Consider the following 21,632-nt stretch of genomic DNA (forward strand, 5'->3'; position numbering starts at 1 on the left):
CATGGATAACTAAGAGAATCAGTAACGTATATTCTTCGTGCCAAATATTTATTATTCATGTCCCTTCCAGATAAACGCTCGCGCGCGGGCGTTTATCGTTATCGACTCAGTGTCGGTAAGTCAAGCTACCTACTATGACCCAGCGAATTATTGACGCTCACTACGTGTGCGTGTACGTGTGCATATGCGTGTGACGTTTGCAGGTATAAAATATTAACTTGAAATTGTTCGTTTGTTTAAGATATTTTAAACCTTATCCCTTTATTATTAGAAAGAATTCTGGGATATTATTTACATTTATCAAGAAACATATTTATCATAAAATGTGAGCCGACAGTGTATTGAGTAAACCAAACAATTTATTTCATAAAAAAGAAATAGCAGACATTTCGACCCATGAGTCCTCTTCAATACAACTGAAATTTTACAAGACTATTCATAATTCAAATATTTGACAAAATAGATGAAACAAAACAGTCAGAGAACGCTCGAAACTCAGACAGCTTGTAAACAGCCGCAAGTATTTATATTTACCGCCAAAATATTTATACAACATTTTATTAATGTAAGAAGAAATAATAAAAATAGTAACAATTTGTTAATTTATTAACGGTAACGGTAACGAGTTACTTTTCAAAGAAAAGAACGATAACAATGACAAATTATTTTTATAAAGTAACATTACCAATCATGTTTTTATCTGTGTCAAATATTTACTGAATGTTTATTTGATTTATGAATATTCGGTATTCGTGAAGTGCCGAATATTACTATTTATTGCATCTCTATTTTCTATTTTTACTTCTAAATTTATTGTTATTGTTATTTTGTTTTTTAAGAACATTGCCAAATAGCAGAATGCCGAATAATTGCCAAATAATCGCTACAACTCTTATTTATTATTTAAAACTTGAAAATTTTTAACTTGCTCAATCGTAAACTGTTGGAATAATAACATTTTAACTTATAAATTTTTCTAAAAAGTCTAATTTCTAAAAAATCATTTTATGAAAATATTCTAATGTATACTTATCAGTTTTTGATTTTATCAAAATTAAAATCTATTATCTTCTATCATTTTCATAATTTCTATCAGTTCAGAAATACTTTATAAAAAAATAGAACAATTTCTATACTTCTTTGAGATTCGAGGTTTTCAAGAATCTCGAATGCAGAATTTCGTCTTGAAACCTAACACAAAAGTTCTTAAATTTGTCTTGAATTCGAGACGAGACAAGACGATGATTCTCAAAATCTTAAATCTTAATGACATCTCCAATTAATCCTGTGTTAATTCCGTAATGAACATAAAAAATGTGAAACTTTTCAATTTATTGTCTGATTACGGTGTTCGGAAATTCATGTTTTTAATTTTCTACCAGTTTATTTTACGTAAGAAGCATCGCAGTTCTGACATATAATTTTAGAAACTAGATTTTTCTTTTAGAAATTAAGGGGGGAATGTATTTATATACTTTAATAAATCTATCTCAACTTGTTTATACTATAAAACACTAATTTTACATTAATGTTATTTCAGATTAATTTGAAATAATATCGGGAAAAATTTTAAAAACGTCTCAAAAATATCTTTCATGTTTTATGTTGTAAATGATTAAAAGATATCTAGATGATATTTTTAAGACGTTTTATGTTTCAATTTGAACATGATAGTATCTGGAAAAGAGAGAAAATATAAAAAAAAAACTTTATACTCCAGAAGAAATACCGAAAATTAACTAAGAAAGATTCATGAAAGTTAAAATGTAGAAAATCGGCTTCAAGAATTATCTAACCAATACTAAATTATCTTTTTAAAAAAAGATGAAAGGCGTCTATGTGTGTGCATGCGCATAAAAATCTTTAGTTTTTTCAATTAAAATGATATATATTAATATATTTTCTACAAAATCTTTTATTTAAACCTAAGTGATAATTACTTAAAATAAATATCTTAAAATTGTGTACTCTAATAAAAATGATATGCGTTTCACAAAAAAAAATGTATGAAATTTTTAAAGTGCGTTTATTATAAAAAGAATATACTTTTTATACAAAACTCAAGTGGTAGTATTTGTATTCTACAAAATCTCTTATTTCAACCTAAGTGGTATTTACTTAAAATAAATGCCTTGAAATTGTGTAATCTAATAAAAATGTATTTCCATTGAAAAATCTTTCATCAGTTGTAACCCAAGCGGTTGTATTTAATTTCAATAAGTTTCAATGGAATATAACATTTAATTTAAAAGAATTAAAGAGGAAACAGTATAAAATGAGAAAATTTTATTGAAATAAAAAATTTTTAATGCACAAAATCATGGCGCTGCTAGATAGGAAAAACAGAAAAGACATAAGAAAGAATGCAATAAATGTAAAACTTGTAAAATATGCGTTATAAAAGCAATTTGCAAAATAAGTTTTAGTTTCTTTAACATTTAAGTAACATCGTAAATTAAACTTAAAATACCATCATTTGGATTTTATTAAAAAAATTAAGATTATTAAAAATTATTTATTTCAATAAAATTTTCTCATTTTTGTTAAAATATTTAGATTAAAAATTAATATTGCAAAATTATACATAATTATATTACAAAATTTTAATATATTATTTATTTTCAATTAAATACCACTTGGGTTGGAAGATTTTTAATGACAATAGAAAGAGACAATAGTAGCAATTAGATTTTGTATAGATTTATTCAATTATATATTAGATTTATTCAATTTTTCTCATTGCTTTTTCTATCTAGCAGCGCCATGTTTTTGTACATTAAAAATTTTTTATTTCAAAATTTTTTTATTTTGTACTGTTTTCTCTTTAATTCTTTTAAATTAAATGTTATATATTCCATTGAAACTTATTAAAATTAAATACAATCATTTAGGTTAAAACTGAAAGATTTTTCAATGGAAATACAAAGATAGTTCACTTTAATTTTTTTTTAACAAACGCATATTATTTTTATTACATTACACAATTTCAAGATATTTATTTTAAGTAAATACCACTTAGGTTTGAATAACAGATTTTGTAAAAAATATTAACCTATATCATTTTGATTGAAAAGTTTATTTAACAATAATTTTCTATAGAAAAAAAGAGAAAAATATTGAATAACGGTACATATTTTAATCTTATTTCCAAAAATAATTTAATCTTGATTTTTTCTTACAAGAATTTTTGACACGCCTAACGCTGTAACTCGAGTCAATAACCTATGGTCAAAACCGTCACACCCTTTATGATACCTTGCAACAATAAATTAAAGAATAGAAAAATCCAAAAATTTCATAATAAAAGAATAATTTTGTGTATTCTTGAAAAATTGTTTTTAACTTTTTACAGCGTCGAAAATACCTAAGTTATTAAATTTTGCAAGTATTGGATATTTCAAGACCATGAACCAAGACTTAAAAAATAGGAAAAAAATTTCAAAGATTGTAGCATGTTTAAATAAATAAATACTGGAAAAAAACATTGCCTTTTTAATCATAAATGCAAAGTGTATCGACTTCAAAAGTAAACTTGGAAAGGTTAAATTTATTTTCTGATCAAAGTCAACAAAATCACAATTATTTATACGCTTTGTGCATTCTTCAAGAATCGACACTTTCAAAATTCGCTGTAGAGGACGGCCCTGATCTTACTTTTATGATCTTGCTTAAAACAGGCTTCTTTTTTGCCATAGAAACTCACCCCGTCACAGACCCTTTTTTTCTTTCTTCCTCTTTGTCTCTCTCAAGATGCGGTATTCACTTTGTGCAAATATTCACACGACACGATTCCCGACACGTCTACTGATCACGAGAGCGCGGACAACAAAATGTGCGCGAGTCAACGCGATGATAATCCCGACATATCAAATGAGACATTCGGTAATGTGATGACGACGCGTGGGGCGATTGGGGCGGCGGCAGTAGCAGCGACGACGATGGCGGTGGTGGTGACGATGGTGGTGTCGATGGCGGCGACGGCGGGGATGAAGGCGATGGTGGCGACGACGGCAAGACGGTGGCAGCAATGACGGCAGGGTGAATCAAATCTTATAGGAAAATTTTGGCTAGTATTTTAGCACCATCTATAAGGCAACAGATTCAGAAATTAAAACCAAAAATCCAAAATATATACGCCACACACATATCAATAATAATAATTATATATATATATATATATATATATATATATATATATATATATATATATATATTTTAACAACAATTTTTTATAATATGTTTTCATTATATTAGTAATAATTCTTTTCGAAATTTTTGTATGTCATTGATAGAAGATATTTGCATATTAATAATAATATATCAATAATAATATATATTAATAATAGGTGTGTGTGTGTGTGTGTGTGTGCGCGTGCGCGCGCGCGTGTGCGTGTGTGTGTGTGTGTGTGTGTGTGTGTGTGTGTGTGTGTGTGTGTGTGTGTATATATATATATAACCTATTTTTTAATCATTATTTACAAGATTTGTTAAATAATGATTAAATTAATTTTCAATACTGGCATTGATTGGACATTAATATTTAACAAAGTTAATCCAAATTTCAGTAAAAATGATATGCTAAAAAATTAGAAAAATTATTAGATAAGATTAACATAAAAATAAGCTTGTTAAATGTACAGAATTGCTTAGATTGAATTTTTACAAAATTTATTATTACATTTAACCCTTAAACACACCGATCCTGTAAAATACGGAAACACATTTTTGGGTCTGGGAGACTTTTTCAACTTTGAGAAACTATAATTCTGATTACATTCAATATTTTTCTACGATTTTTTTTTCTTAACAAAAGTTCAAAATCTCAGGAGTGTGACTGCATAATCGGCATTGCCGACAAATAATTTATTGTGAAGTTATAAAAGCAAAACCATTAAGCAAAAATGAGAAATTGGTCAAAAATCCACTTTTCCTTCAAAAAATCATATCTTCGCAACAACAAACGTTTAAGGACTTTCAAATACAGCTTTTTAAAGCTAAAGAGTCACAGTTTCAAAATAAAATTTGGCAAAGTCATTTCTTTTAAAAAGTATAATTATGTAACATAGAGAATATAAGATATTTTTGGGCATCTAAAAATCCACTTTAAAAAAAAAAATCATATCTTTGTAAAAAAAACTTTGAGGAACTTTACAATACAGCGTTTTAAAGCTAAAAATTCATACTTTTAAAAAAAAATTATATTATTGTCATTTCTATTAAAAAATGTACTTATGTAACAAGGCGAATATGAGGAATTTTTGATTAAATCGTGTCAAAAATTGAAAATTGATGTGTTTCATAATATATTTCGGAAAAACTCTTTTTTCTACAGCATTTCATAGTATTCCAACTTTAAACAGAGTATATGCGAGTAACATCTGCAAACCAATCTGTTTGAACGTATTTTGTCCAGCTTTTTTAGGTAAAATACAAAAAAAAGTTTCACTTACACACTATATGGGTCGCATTGACCCTAACAAAACTTTGCTGCCGTACCGTTCGAATTCTAGTTGACCAAAAAAGTTGATCAACTATATCAATTGAAAGAGGAGATTTCAAACTTTTTTTACGTCTTGGTCCGAATCTATCTCATTCCGTCTTCTCATAGCAAGCGTTCAAAACTTCATATGGGGTCTCTCAGACCCACTTACGTGTTTAAGGGTTAATATTAATCATGAAATAATGTAATTTTAAAATCTTGTGATTTACTATAGCATTACAAAAAATAATGAAGAAGTACTTGTTAATTTCTAAATAATAATTATTATTATGAAAAATTATAACATTATTACTAAATCGTTATAAAAAATAACTTTAACGGTATTAGTTATATAAAAAAAAACGGACGCCCCCCCCCCTCCGCCAAGTACGCTGCTGTTAGAGATTTTGCCCATTTTGATTTTATTTATCACATAATTTGCTACTCATCGGTACAGGAGTGTTCCGTTTGACCACGTTGCGATTGATCACAGCCATTCAGAGCGACTAGTGCCTAGAGTTTTTTCACTGTTTAACACTGTAAGTGGCTGGTGGTGAATTGCAACGTGGTCAAAAGACTCCTAACTTATCGGTAATAAATATACTTGTAATATTTTTGATTTCACTTTTTTTTGATGATATTATATTTGGTTTTATCCATTGCAGTTTTGGCATATTACGAAAAAAATATACTTGGCGCATTTTTTTACATTTTTAATGTTTTTTTAAACGGATTATATAAATAGAAACGTGTCAGTCTTCATCACTGTCGTCGTTTATGACAAGATCAACTTTTTCAACATTGAAAAGTTTGATTAACGCTAGTCTTACGAGACACATATCTCGCATGCGTCAAGTAGTATATAATTGCTGCAATATGCGAACAACAGCCAACTGCTTTTAGTCCATTAGCACATTCCCACGTGTAACGTAAAATACCAGCTTTTCCAATTGTATTTGGCGCATATTCTATACAGGGTGTCTTATTTTAAAAAACGAACCTCGATAATTCTTCAATGAAGCATTTTCAGCAAAAATGTTTCAGACAAAAGTTGTATGGTTTCGAGGGGGACATAAGATGGAGTCATTAATTTAACCTTGAATGGTTGCTTGAAGATCACGTAAAAGTCACCTTCAATTTTTTTAATGAAACTGTCTACTTTTATTACATATTCTTGTAGCTTATCTCGAGATTCCCAAAACACTATAAATAAATGTTTTTTCGTTAAGTATTTTTTGTGTTACAAGACTTGAAAGTTACAGTACCGCCACGCCAGCTGGATCACCAACTGATTTTACCTTGACTGGTTGGATCATCCTCCGATCTTTCTTTGAACACAAAAGAGATGTAAATCCGACCAAGTAATTTCCACGTGGTACACTTTAAGTGATGCTAATGCCGGTGGTATTATAAATTTCGAGCCATTTAACGAAAATTACTTTACAACAATAATATAAAATAAATTTTTTTAATTATTTATGGAAATATAAAAAATAATTGAAAAAAAAATTCAATCAAACTTTTTAATGTTGAAAACTAAATCTTGTCATAAACGACGACAGTGATGAAGACTAACTTCTATTTATATAATAACGATTAAATACACTATGTGCTATGGATTTTCGTTTTTCTTTCTTTATTTGCATAAGTAGACTTTTAAGAAGTCAATTAATACAAACTTATCAATATGAAACAAATTTAAGGTTTTTCATCTGCAAAGGTCAAACAACTTTGTATATGAAAAATCTTAACTCTCTTGCTGTTATGTTAGTGCATAAGTAGATAAGTTTATCATATGTAATATATGCTTGATAAGGAAGGGTTTCGATAGCGCACATCCCGATAGCCCACCAACCAATCATCTTGACTTATCTAACCCAACCTACGGAAAATCTCTAGGCATCTGCCATTGTGAGTGGTTTTTGTGCTATCGGGATATGCGCTATCGGGACCCGCCGGACTGAAAAAAACTGAAATCTCATAGTTTAAATTACGTGAACTCTATAATGTTATATTACTATTTGCAGATATGTAATCAGAGGTAATTGTATTTAAAAACAACGGAATATATGTCAATCGAATGTACTTAAGACCGAAAATTAATTTTAAAAAATTGGTTTTTATTTTTTTTCGACACGTTCCACCAAATTCCAAAATCTGAAAAAAATATTGAATTGTAATATATTATATGATTCATTCACTGAATTTTTTAAAAAATGAACACTGTTTAAGATCAAAAGATAATGCGATTTTGAAAATTCTATATTTAAAAAAAAGAATTTTTAGCACGGAACGACGAAAAATTAAAGCTTACGTATATGAATACCCTTTGTAACCATAAATTTTTTTGTTAAGGTTAATTTAGATTTAGCGGAGAAAAAAAATAATAATATTACATTTCTTGCAATATCTCAAAATTGTGGGGATGTTTTGAAGTGAAACTTAGCACAAAATTTTCTTTTATCTAAGTGGATATTTTGCCTTATATGACGATTGATTACGCGCGGGGCATAAAATCACTCTTCTTATTCCGCTATATCCTTTATAATAATTATTTTGAAAATATTCGAAATATCTGCATAAATATTATACATGGTGCGTTCCATAAGTAATGCGACCAATTTTTTCCTGACGCGACGATACACCGCAGCGTGTTCTAACCTGTTGGGAAAGGTGGAGGGGAGTGTTAGCTTCAAAATGCGCCCGGTCTCGGTCGCTTCCGAGCAGCAGGAGAGTCAGGACGTGCATTCCCGTGAACCGCGTTTGAGGTTAACGTAACACGGCGCGATGGATCGTACTGTGGAGCAACGTTACGCTATCAAATTCTGCGTTAAACTTGGAAAGTCCGCCACCGAAACGTTGCCATTAATTCAGCAGGCCTTTGGGAGTGATTGCTTGTCAAAATCACAAGTTTTCCGATGGCACAAGTCGTTCAAGGAGGGCCGAGAGGAAGTCACCGACGAACCCCGCATTGGACGTCCATCAACCTCCCGAATTGACGAAAATGTGACGCGTGTGCGTGATTGTTTAAATTTTGACAGACGGTTGAGCCTTCAATTGATAGCAGAAACTCTTAACATTACGAAAACAACAGTTTTTCGTATTGTAACCGACGATTTAAACATGAAAAAGGTGTGCGCCAAACTGGTCCCTAAAGTGTTGACCGACGAACAAAAGAACATGCGAGTGCTTCGATGCCAAGAACTCTTGGAAATGTGTGAAAATGATCCTAATTTTTTAAACTCAGTTATCACCGGTGATGAGTCGTGGATTTTTGAGTACGACCCGGAGACAAAAAGACAGAGTTCAGAGTGGCACACTCCATCGTCGCCCCGCCCCAAGAAGGCACGCATGAGCAAATCCAGAATCAAAACCATGCTCATTGTCTTCTTTGACGTCAGAGGCATTGTTCACCATGAATTCGTACCTACAGGGACCACTGTGAACGCAGCTTTCTACTTGGAAGTGCTAAAAAAATTGAAAAAAAGGGTCACACGTTGCCGAAGCGACATCAAGAACGCGTGGAAGCTGCATCATGACAACGCGCCAAGCCACAGCGCCTTCGTTGTCAACGATTTCCTGGCCAAGACCCACACCCCATTGGTTTCCCAGCCTCCCTACAGTCCCGACCTGGCACCCGCAGACTTTTTTTTGTTTCCTCGTTTAAAACAAGGCCTGAAAGGAAAACATTGGGGCACAATTACAAACATCCAGGCACATGTGACATCGGCTCTAAAGGACATCCCGGAGAAGGCCTTTCAGGATGCCTTCCAGGCCTGGAAGCATCGCCTCCAAAAATGTATCGATGCGGGAGGGTGCTATTTTGAAGATTTCTAACCATTGGTACAAATATATTCAATAAATAGTTTTTTATGAATTTGGTCGCATTACTTATGGAACGCACCATGTATTACACCACATAATTCCAATGAGCAAAACAATATTTTTATAACATTTTAAAAAACAATTTTCGCAAAAAAATTCCATTCTTAGATACTTTTTTCGAAAATTTCCAAGCGCTCATTTATCTAACAAGGGGAGGACGCGGTAACTCATCCTGGAATTTCGACCTCAATTTTTTTAATCATTCTAGAGATGAAAAAAAGTTTATGTCTCCCAGCGTTTGATTGAATAGGCCTTAATTTTGGAGTAATAGATTTGTGAAATTTGACCATACCGCGGCGGGCCGTATGAGTCCGGTAACTTTTCTTCCAACCAGTGCAGTTGGCTTCGTGAGTTAAGTGCTTGCTTCACAATCATAAGATCCGGGTTTGTCCACCGGAGGTGGGCAATAATTCTTTTTTTTAATAAGAGTTTTTATTTATGTTTATTTATTTTAATGATATTGATATAGCATGCAAATTTTTGAAATAAAAAATTTAATTTAATATCACATTCTAAACATTAATTTAAATTTAATTTTAAGGGAATGTTAATTCAAGTAATATTTGAAATAATAAATAAGTAATAATAATAATAATAATATAGATACGTTGCCTTTATATGTTATCCATTACAAATAACTTATTATTATTATTTATTTATTATTATAAATATTATTAGAATTAAAATACCTTTAAAATTAAATTTAAATTAATGTTTAACTTGTGTTTAACTTAAATTGATGTTTAGAATGTGATATTAAATTGAATTTTCTATTTCAAAAATTTGTATACTATATCAACATCATCAAAATAAATAAACATAAATAAAAACACTCATTAAAAAAAAAATATATTACTCACCTCCGGGAGCGAACCCAGATCTTGTGATTGTGAAACAAGCACCTAACTTAAGACGTAATCACACTACAGGTTGCAAGCTCGATTGCAGTTGGGTTTATGGTTAACAGTTTAAGGTTGATCAATCACACTACATACAGGTGCAAGCTTGGTTACGATTGGAGTTACGCTTCAGTTTTTTTTTTTTTTTTAACGTTGATCAATCACACTATAGGCAATAATTCTTGATAGTACATCTTTTTAAATATGTCGTGAATTCTCCAGATTATGTTTTTCTCAGGATACAAAAATTTTTGCAACTCAAAACTTGTAGCGGTGCAATTGAAGACACCGGTATTTTTAAAGAAAAGTCAGTTTTCAAATATATAACTATATAATTGTAATCACTTGGCTCTTAAGACAAAACGTAAACAAAGCAGGACCACGAAACGATTAGGTTATATAACGTACAAAGCAGACAAAGCAATACGCAGTTAAGTTAGGTTATAATTTAGACTTGTGATTTTTGCAATCTTATTGGCTACTGTTACAACCTCAAGCTTGAAAAATAGACTTGGGTCTAAATTGTTACCTGCAACCTAACCGGCGAACTGCTTCTCTTTGATTAGTTTATTTTCAACACTCAACAGTAACACCAACCGTAACCAAGCTCGCAACCTGTAGTGTAATTACGCCTTCACGGAGACTTCGTGACGTAGCCAACTGCACTGGTTGGAAAGAGAGTTACCAGGAAGGCTCATATGGCGCGCCGCGGTATGGCCAATTTTCCCAAATTTATTACTCCAAAACTAAGGCCTATTCAATCAAACACCGGGAGACGTAAACTTTTTTTTCAACTTTAAAATAATTAAAAAAAATTGGACTCGAAATCCCAAGGTGAGTCACCGCGTCCTTCTCTTGTAAGTCGCGACCCCGGTGAACTGCGTTGCTTAACCTCTGTGATTGCTACGAACTAATACCTCATGATGACTTGTAAACACTTTGTGCTGATATATGTATATAACTGGTAGATCAGGTCAATATACTTTATCGAAAAAAATGAAATATGTAATTAAAGCGTATTATCCCACATAGAACGAAAACCTCCAATGGACGTCTGCCGTGAAGGTTCAGACCTTTCAGTGGACGTCCCATAGACATCCAATAGACGGCCACTAGGCATCCACAGTTTTGCATTGCGTACGTCCATTGAACGTTCATTAGACGTTAACAATGGATGTCCATTAGACGTTACGTGGATCATTAATAAAGGGTTTATAAAGCCTTAGTAGATGACAAATTGACGTCATGTGGATCATTAGTAGAGGTTTTATGGAGTCTCAACAGACGTTACATGGATTATTAATGAACGTCTGCAGTGGAGGTTCGGACCTTCTAGTGAATGTCCAATAGATAGTAAAAAAAATTTTTTTTAACAGATTTTATTATTTTTATAGCTTAATCTATATTCACTGTTTTACATATAACATTTTAATTTACTAATTATAATTACGCATTATTTTATAAATTTTTGAAACGCATCAGCGCCGGCGGGATTTGAACCTAAGATCTTCGGAACGATAACCTAGTATCTTAACACTGAGCTAAACGTACACTTGTGAGATTATAATAAAAAGTTATATTAGAAATAAAGCTGACTTGAACAAAAAAAAACTGGCGTTTTAAGTATTGCGCGAATACTCTTACTAACCCTTTGTTTATTTAACCTTAGATATTTTTAATATAAATTATATAAATAATTAAAATCTGTTTCTGCCCATAGCCAAATCAGTCAAAAAACAACAATTAGAAATTGTATTGAAGCATAAAAAAACATTAATGACCTAAAGAGCCCGTTGCCAAAGTTAATTTTGCAATTGTTATAAACAAATTGTCAAAAATGACTGTGGAGAAAAACTGATTGCGTCAATCAATTCACCGGGAAAAATTACTAAAGAAACGTATGACGTTTTTTAATTGTTATAATTATTATAAACAAATTAGTTGCATAATTGTTTTGATAAAGAGATAATGACTAAATTCCGTAAAGACAGCGCATGATGTACGTAATGTAACATTTTATCCTTGTTTAACTTTTGGTGATCAATAAGGATTACGTCATGCGTATTATATGCTTTACAGAATCTATTTGATTTCTATGATGGAAGTAAAATCTTATAAAGCTATAGAGATTTTATGGACTTCTAATGGACGTCCATCTGATTTCCATGATGGAAATAAAATCCCATGGAGCTATAAAGGTTTCATGGACTTCTAATGAAGGTCTGTTGGCTTTGCATGATGGAAGTAAAATTCCATGGAGCTATGGACGTTTCATGGACTTCTAATGAACGTCCATCTGACTTCCATGATGGAAATAAAATCCCCTGGATATATGAAAGTTGGATGGACGTTTAATGGGGGTCTGTCTTACTTTCATGATGAAAGTAAAATCCCATGAAGCTATGGAGATTAAATGGATATCTAAAGGAGATCTATCTAATTTCTATAATGGAAGTAAAATCTCATGGAGCTATGGAGGTTTCATGGACTTCTAATGTTCGTCCATCTGACTTCCATCATGGAGATAGACCTCCCATAGAATTATGGAAGGGTGATGGACATCCACTAGAGATCAATTTTTATGTGGGAGTAAGATCCCATAAAGCTATGGACGTTTCATGGACTTCTAATGGACGTCCATCTAACTTCCACCATGGAGCTATAGAAGGGCAATGGACATCTACTGGAGGTCAATTTCTATGTGGGATTTATATAAAAGCATGTAAAATTATAGTTTTTTTTACTATTTTCACAAATGCGGGATAGCATCTGGAATAACTTTTTTTTTTTTTTTTGTACGGCTGGCGTACGAAGTCGAACCTAATTCTGATTGACGCCGGAAAGGGTAGAAACCCGCAAAAAGGTATACAGAAGGTATACAGAAGAAAGAGTCCGTTGAGAATGAATGCGTATATTTCGGAGGTATCCAATAACGCTTATGAGCGTAAGCTCGTGTTACAAGCGTAGTATTTTGAGGGATGTAAGTATGAATTGCTAATTGGTGTAACTGTTTTGTATATGTGGTTTCCTCGTAGGTATGACTGTTAAGTGCTTCAGGTTTCTTCATGACATGGCTAACGAACGTGTATGCTTCTTACAATTGCTTAATTAACTTTCTGCCGCTTGATTGTCATGCGACGCTTTTATACTATAAGTGATTGCGCTAAGCCGTTGCTTGGTGCAATTACTTTTGCATGGTCAGCGCTTTCGCAGTATGATTTCGGCCATTGCGCGTTGGTTTTTTGGGTTTTCGAATTTTCTGGTTGTCTCGTGTTGCGAAAATGCTTCACAAGTATTTTTAATTAAGGGCATGGTAACCTGATTGCGGTTGCCATGCACCGTGTTATGGCTTAGGCCCTAGTGTCTCTTGACAGACACAGTCTGGTGTTCTAAAAGATTTCATTGACTTTGAAGGAAAATGGTGAAACCGATCATCAATGGTATCATATCCCCAGGAATCAATCATCAATGGTATTATATTTGATATAATTGAATAAAAACTTCTTTTATTCTTTGAAATTTTATATGTCCTTTACGAACGATCCTAAAATTATGAGAAGTAGATATTTTTGTAGAGAATTTAACGCTCTACAGAAAAGGTCTTATGATTTTTTGGTAAGGCTTTATTCTTTGAAATTTTATATGTCCTTTACGAACGATCCTAAAATTATGAGAAGTAGATATTTTTGTAGAGAATTTAACGCTCTACAGAAAAGGTCTTATGATTTTTTGGTAAGGCTACTGGTTCAAAAGTTATTCGAGGTCAAAGTTTAATTAAAATAAAATCATCAATGTTTTCAAGTATATTTACAAAATAAACAGTTGTACCATAAAATATATTACATTGTAATATATTGTAATATGTTACATTGTAATATACACTACTAAAAAAAAAATAGGGAACACTTTCCAGACACCAAAAATTAGGCTATTTTCAAATGAGTGTAACTCGGTGAAAAATCATCGTAGATAAAAAATAAAAAAAACCATTTTAAAGCTTGAAGATCCTACTTTAACGCTCTATCAGCAGATTTTCAAAATTCTTTTAACTTCCTTGTCTTATGCAGTAAAAAAGCATACCCTGTTTTGTTCCTTAAAATTTCGTATTTTTGACACTTTGCAGCTCGACCAACAAATTTTTTTCGAATAATTCAAGTAAAGCTTCATAAACTACAACATTTTGCCTACAAAATGCTTTTTTTAAAATTTCTCTACGATTTTTTTTTTGACCGAGTTACGCAACTTTGAAGCTAGACCTGCATTTTTTACAAATGATATCCGTACTAAAAAATCATCGTAGACAAAAAATCAAAAAACCATTTTAAAGCTCAAAGTTTCAGCTTTAACATGTTATTAATGGTTTTCAAAAATTTTTTCAATTTCTTAGTACTATGCCCCAAAAAAGATACACTGTTTTTTCCTTGAAATTACGTATTTTTAACAACCTGTAGCTCAATAAAAAATTTTTTTTTGACAAATCCAATGCAAGTGCCATAAAGTATGACATTTTTTTCTACAAAATGCTTTTTTTAAAATTTTTTCTACGATTTTTTTTGACCGAGTTACAAGACTTCGAAGAAACACATTTTTTACAGTACTTGTACTATATTTTTCTGAAAAATGACGTCTACCGCCGACATTAGCATTACCCAATATGCACGTGGAGGTTGCCGGTCGGATATTTGCAAATCGTGTGTGTGTGTGTGTGTGTGTGTGTGTGTGTCTGTATCTGTGTGTGTATGTGTGTGTGTGTGTGTGCGCGCGCGCGCGCGTGTGTGTGTGTATCACAGCAGAGATAAGGACCCCACAGTTTGTCACTTCTGCGGTATTTAATGACTCCAAACCCTCTCTGCTGTGTGTGTGTGTATGCGCGCGCGCGCATGAGTATTCAATAGTGTATATTTCCTCCTCTTTAATCAATTACTGCTTGCAAGCATATTTATACATCTTCCAATACGAACTTGCGGAATGTTGTGCCAAATTTTCGTTAAAATTTCTCCCAATTCTTCTAAATTTTGCGGCTGTTCTTTGCGACGCCTTAATCGTCGTTCCATTTTATCCCAAATGTGCTTGATTGGATTTAAGTCCGGGCTATTGGCGAGATGACTTAACATTCTAGTTGCGTGTCGTTCAAAAAAACGTCGCGCTATATTCGCCGTATGAGGTCGAGCGTTGTCCTGCATGAAAATAAAGTTCCGACAGGTTCGATTTAATTGCAAAACGTGTTGTCGTAGAATATCGTTGATATAACAAACACCTGTCATTGCCGGAGGTGGCAGGATCACTATATCACTTTGTCTTGTAAGTGATATACATCCCCACACTATCACGGAACCGCCGTTGTAAGATCGTACTGGCATTACGCAACGTTGATCATAGCGTTTATTTCGACGCCAAGAACGACGATTAAGGCATCACGAAAAACAGCCGCAAAATTTAGAAGAATTGGGAGAAATTTTAACGAAAATTTGGCACAACATTCCGCAAAATCGTATTGCAAGATGTATAAATATGCGAGAACGCTTGCAAACAGTAATTGATCAAAGAGGAGGAAATACACACTATTGAATACTCATGCGCGCGCGCGCATACACACACAGACACACACACAGACACACACACACACACACACACACACACACACACACACACACACACACACACACGCACACACGATGTGCAAATATCCGACCGGCAACCTCCACGTAGTGCATATTGGGTAATGCTAATGTCGGCGGTAGACGTCATTTTTCAGAAAAATGTACTGTAAAAAATGTGTTTCTTCGAAGTCTTGTATCTCGGTCAAAAAAAATCGTAGAAAAAATTTTAAAAAAAGCATTTTGTAGAAAAAAAATGTCATACTTTATGGCACTTGCATTGGATTTGTCAAAAAAAAAATTTTTTATTGAGCTACAGGTTGTTAAAAATACGTAATTTCAAGGAAAAAACAGTGTATCTTTTTTGGGGCATAGTACTAAGAAATTGAAAAAATTTTTGAAAACCATTAATAACATGTTAAAGCTGAAACTTCGAGTTTTAAAATGGTTTTTTGATTTTTTGTCTACGATGATTTTTCACGGAGTACGGATATCATTTGTAAAAATGCAGGTTTAGCTTCAAAGTTGCGTAACTTGGTCAAAAAAAATCGTAGAGAAATTTTAAAAAAAGCATTTTGTAGGCAAAATGTTGTAGTTTATGAAGCTTTACTTGAATTATTCGACAAAAATTTGTTGGTCGAGCTGCAAAGTGTCAAAAATACGAAATTTTAAGGAACAAAACAGGGTGTGCTTTTTTACTGCATAAGACAAGGAAGTTAAAAGAATTTTGAAAATCTGCTAATAGAGCGTTAAAGTTGGATCTTCAAAATGCTTTTTTTATTTTTTATCTACGATAATTTTTCACCGAGATACAGTCATTTGAAAATAGCCTAATTTTTGCTGTCTGGGAAGTGTTCCCTATTTTTTTTTGAGTAGTGTATATTACATTGTAATATATTTTATGGTACAACTGTTTATTTTGTAAATATATTTGAAAACATTAATGATTTTATTTTAATTAAACTTTGACCTCGAATAACTTTTGAACCTGTAGACTTACTGAAAAATTATAAGACTTTTTCTGTAAAGCGTTAAATTCTCTACAAAAATATTTACTTCTCATAATTTTAGGATCATTCGTAAAAAACATATAAAATTTTGAAGAATAAAAAAAGTTTTTACATGTTATTTTCATAAAAATCTTAGAGTTAATATTAAAAGCTCAAATTTTTAGGGAATTTTTTTTTAATAATTTGAAAGCGTTTAAACCCCTGAGAGCATAAAAATTCGAAAATATCCAAAATAAGGACCACCTTAATTTACATATTCAAAACTAAGGAAGTACGTAGGGATTTTTAAAAATATTAATTTTTATCAAAATAACAGTTATTTATAGAAAAAAGTGTATTTTTCACCCAAAAATTTGTTAAAAAAATGCTGATTACAAAAAAAATTTTCAACATTTTGCAAAAAGCCTACGTACTTCCTTGTAGAATAGTTACAAGAAGATTGTGTTAAAATTTCAAGTCAATCGGATAAAAATTGTAAAAGTAACGTTGCACGCAAATTTGAAAAACTGTGTTTTGAGAAAAACGCGTTTAAAGTTTTGGTAACTGATTTTTTGTGTATAAAATTGAAAATTTTTAATTTATCTCTGATGTACGATACCTGCCCTATAAAGCTGTCCTTCCACAAATTTAGCAGCCTCATTATAATCCTTTCTTGTTGCTAATAATGATATTCTGGTCTCTTTTGCTTCTTGGGTGAGACTACGCTTGGCAAGTACGACGCGCCGCGCATCCAATTTTTAGCAATAATAATGACAAGTAGTGCCCACTGTGTGGTTTTAGACTTGCAAAATTTTTATTAGACTGTTATAGCCATCATTATAATAACAAATAGCCAAGTTTGTTGCATAAACACAGAAAAACTAATGGCGTCGCATAAACACAGAAACCGACGCTTTCAAAACTATTTACTGATATAGTACAAGTAGTAACATCTATATTGTGTTAGTCAAAAGTCTATTTTCGGTACATAAATAAGGCCCAAATAACTACGAAGCATAAAGAAGACGGGGCCGCTCCAAATCGCTTGCAGCTGCTCGGTAGGCGCATAGAGACTATTCATTTAATCAGCTTAAACACTATAATACAGTTTGAATTTTGTTCTAAAACTACTTACAGCACATTTTTATAAGTATAAACTAATGATTTAAGCAAAAAAAGAAATCAATTTTTTTCAAATCTTAAAGGTGGTGTTATCTCTCAATTTGTCGTATTATACAATTTATAATTTAATTTATAATTTGATAAAATGACATTATAAAGTAATAATATTATTAATAACAACATTAATCCTTTTTAAAATTAATATAAATCTGAAGCAATTGTAATTTCTCGATGCGCGGATTAGCTCGGTCAAGAATCGATAAAATTGGTTCGACGCGGGAGAGAGAATAAATTCGGTGATTGCTTTTTTTTAGAAAACAATATTTAAGATATATATTTTCGTGATTCGATAAGGTACTAAGTCTATTTTTTGACGCAAACATATAAGATACATATGGAATGTTTCGCGTCAAGCGAGCCCCTCTCTTTCCAAAAATTAACGTAAGGGAAGAAAACGTTGGAGGGCTCAAATTCGTATATTTGTGTAAATTTGAATAGAACATGGCGATTTGTAAACTTTAATATGGCAGCTGAAACATGGTGGCTAAAATCTGAAAAATTCAGAAATGATCTTACAATATCTTCAAATAAAATGCGAAAACTTGACAAATTGGTTTGAAAATGATTACTATTAGGTTTTCGAAGTCGTTAATTACAAATCTAAAGACAGAATTACCAAATTCAAAATGGCAGATTAAAAATTGCCAGATTTGGAATCAGTACATAAAATGTATTATAATTTTTGTCTATTGTTGTGTATTATTGAGTCAAATACTCTACAGTGACTATTGGTTCAACGGCACTAGAGTATCGCATTACTTGCTATTTTCCTTTAATGACGAGGAAAGCATGTCCAATTTAGATTTCTAAGTTTTCATGTGTTTTTTTTTTTGCTGTGCCGTTAAACCAATGGTCACTAGAATATTAGATTTGACAACAAATAACAACAATTAACAACATTCCCACGTAGCTCTTAATATTGCAATAATATTACAGCAATATCACTGTCTTATTGCAATATTACAACGAAATATACTAGAAATATCACTGAAATATTACTGTGGTATCACAGTAATATCAAAATGTCCACGAAAACGCATTACAGTAATATTATTGTGACATTTCACAATAATACTACTGTGATATTCACAGTAATGTTATTGTAATATGTCACAGTAATATTACTGCGATAATATCTCTGTGATGTTTATGTAATATTTACATAATATTGCAAGGAATTAAATAAATAAAGTAGTAGAGAAATATTTTGACCGTTACTGTATCAATACAAATTGAACAAAAATGCCTTCAACAGTCGCAGCTAGATCTTCGTGCTTGTATTGTTTGTGTGATTTTATACGAGGTGTGATCAAAAAGTAAGGTGACTTTTCATTTTTATAAAAAAATATTCATTTATTCATCCAAAATTATGTTATCCTCTTCAAAATAATCCCCCTCTGATACAATGCATTTGTGCCAGCGCTTTTTCCAGTCGTCAAAACATTTCTGAAATGCACTTTTGGGTATTGCCTTGAGCTCCTCCAGCGATGCAGCCTTAATCTCCGCAATCGTCACAAATCTTCGTCCTTTCATAGGCCTTTTCAATTTTGGGAAGAGAAAAAAGTCGCAGGGGGTCAAGTCTGGTGAATACGGTGGCTGAGGCATGATAGTATTGTTTTTGGCCAAAAAAGTATTCACTAGTAACGACGTGTGCGCAGGTGCATTATCATGGTGCAGAATCTATGAATTTTCTTTCCACACTTTCGGACGTTTTCTTCTTATTGATTCAAACGCCGCATAACCTCAAGGTAATACTCCTTGTTTACCGTACGACCTTGGTAGGAATTCTTGATGCACAACGCCGTGGTAATCAAAGAAAACTGTGAGCAAAACCTTGACATTCGAACGAACTTGGCGTGCCTTTTTCGGTCTTGGCTCTCCTGGGCTCTTCCACTGGGATGATTGGGCTTTGGTTTTGACGTCATAACCATATACCCATGTTTCGTCACCAGTTATAACCCTTTTGAGCAGATCAGGATCATCATTGACGTCGTTCAACATGTCTTGGGCGATGTTCATGCGACGCTGCTTCTGATCAAAATTAAGCAGTTTTGGAACGAATTTCGCTGACACACGTGTCATACCCAAAACATCCGTTAAAATTGATTGGCATGAGCCAAACGATATGTTAAGATCATCAGCTGTTTCTCTAATCGTGATTCAACGATTTTTCAACACAACGTCATTTTCGACGAACATTTTCGTCGGTTTTTGACGTGCTGGGGCGTCCAAAGCGAGGTTCATCGTTAACATTTTCTCGGCCCTCTTGGAATAACTTATACCATTTATAAACATTTTTTTTGCTCAAAATTGACTCACCGTACGCCACTGTCAACATTTCAAGAGTTTTTGAACACTTAATACCATTTTTTACACAAAAATTAATACAAACTCTCTGCTCCATTATTTTCAACAGCAAAAAATTGCCGAGCACGCAAACACGAGTCTAACCTTTATGCCTCTCACATAAAAACAACACATGCTATATAGTCAAAACTGTGAACATATGATCGTGACGAGTGTACCAACACAAAAAAAAAAAATTTTGAAATTATAGTGTACAAAGCGCGCAAAATACAAAAAATCACCTTACTTTTTGATCACATCTCGTATATTTTTCTCAAATACAATGAACTGCGTGCTGAATTAATTTTCTGTTATAACACAGTTCTAAATTGAACAAGATTAAGTAATATCAAGTATTTGTAACGATACGCCCCTCCACCGTCCGTACGCCTCCGTTCTTTCCGCCGAACGACGAACGCCGAGCGTAGCGGGGGACCACGTGCGCGCACGACCGAACCGACCGAACTTCGCCGTACGACTAGGCGGCGACACGCGCACCGACCGTGGCGTTCCACAACGCTCCTACCACGGCTTGGCCGACCGAGCGCGCAGATTGGCTTGCTCAGCCGCGCGTTCGGATATATAAGCCGGCAGTGGGAACGCACAAGGCAGATCCGTCCGACTACCCGACCTGTCTAGAGACCGAGCATTCTCGATCGCTCCCTTAAGACGAGCATTCTCGTCGCACTCCAATATCCTCGACGGGCATTCCCGTCGATATCCTCGGCCGAGAATCCTCGACCAGTCACGTCCGAAATCCTCGACGAGCATTCTCGTCATTATCACCGGCCGAGCATTCTCGACCAATCACCGTCGTCCTCGAGTACCTTCACTGCCGCACCAACATACGGCCGCGTTTCGTAACCTATTCATCGGCAAGGCATAAGCAACCTGTCGATCGAGTGCCCCACTTGCACGGGGCGCGTTCGGGCGAATCGCGGAGGCGAACGCGCCGGCAACGACCCGCACTTGCGCACGCGCTCACACCACCTCATTAGCCAATCCCGCCACGCCCCGCGACTCCCCGACCGTACGGGTAAGCAGCCCGTGTAGCCCACCGCGTAGTATTTTACTGTACACTAGCTTATCCTAAGCATGTAATTAAGTTCTTTTGTTTCACTGTTATGCGCAGTATCATTACCGATTGTGTACGCGTCTTTAGTTTTTCGTTCACGCGTTATCCCCGAGTAATCGTGTTCCACGCGCAATCGAACTAGTGATTATTGTATATATCTGCGAACGACTTTTCTTTCTG

The 21,632-nt window shown here is 33.3% G+C and overlaps 2 protein-coding genes across 12 annotated transcripts in view; one reads left to right on the forward strand and one right to left on the reverse strand.

The window, feature by feature from the left end:
- Nucleotides 1-3,974, reverse strand: part of LOC105199486 (bone morphogenetic protein 1) — an 899,375-nt gene extending 895,401 nt beyond the window's left edge. For 6 of the 11 annotated variants that reach the window (XM_039450091.1, XM_039450093.1, XM_039450089.1 and 3 more), the window contains exon 1: nt 3,704-3,971. The gene's annotated coding sequence lies outside the window, so the exon portion shown is untranslated. Of the gene's footprint in view, nt 1-3,703 lie in introns of all 11 variants that reach the window. The other 5 variants (XR_005574951.1, XR_005574952.1, XM_039450096.1 and 2 more) reach the window with 2 other exon arrangements.
- Nucleotides 3,975-8,266: 4,292 nt separating this feature from the next.
- On the forward strand, nt 8,267-9,316 carry LOC120357757 (protein GVQW3-like). Its single transcript, XM_039449229.1, has one exon. It carries the CDS (start codon nt 8,267-8,269, stop codon nt 9,314-9,316), a length of 1,050 nt encoding a protein of 349 aa, XP_039305163.1.
- Nucleotides 9,317-21,632: the final 12,316 nt, after the last annotated feature.

The sequence above is a fragment of the Solenopsis invicta genome, chromosome 5 (genome assembly GCF_016802725.1).
Source record: "Solenopsis invicta isolate M01_SB chromosome 5, UNIL_Sinv_3.0, whole genome shotgun sequence".
In the NCBI taxonomy this organism is placed as follows: Eukaryota; Metazoa; Arthropoda; class Insecta; order Hymenoptera; family Formicidae; genus Solenopsis; species Solenopsis invicta.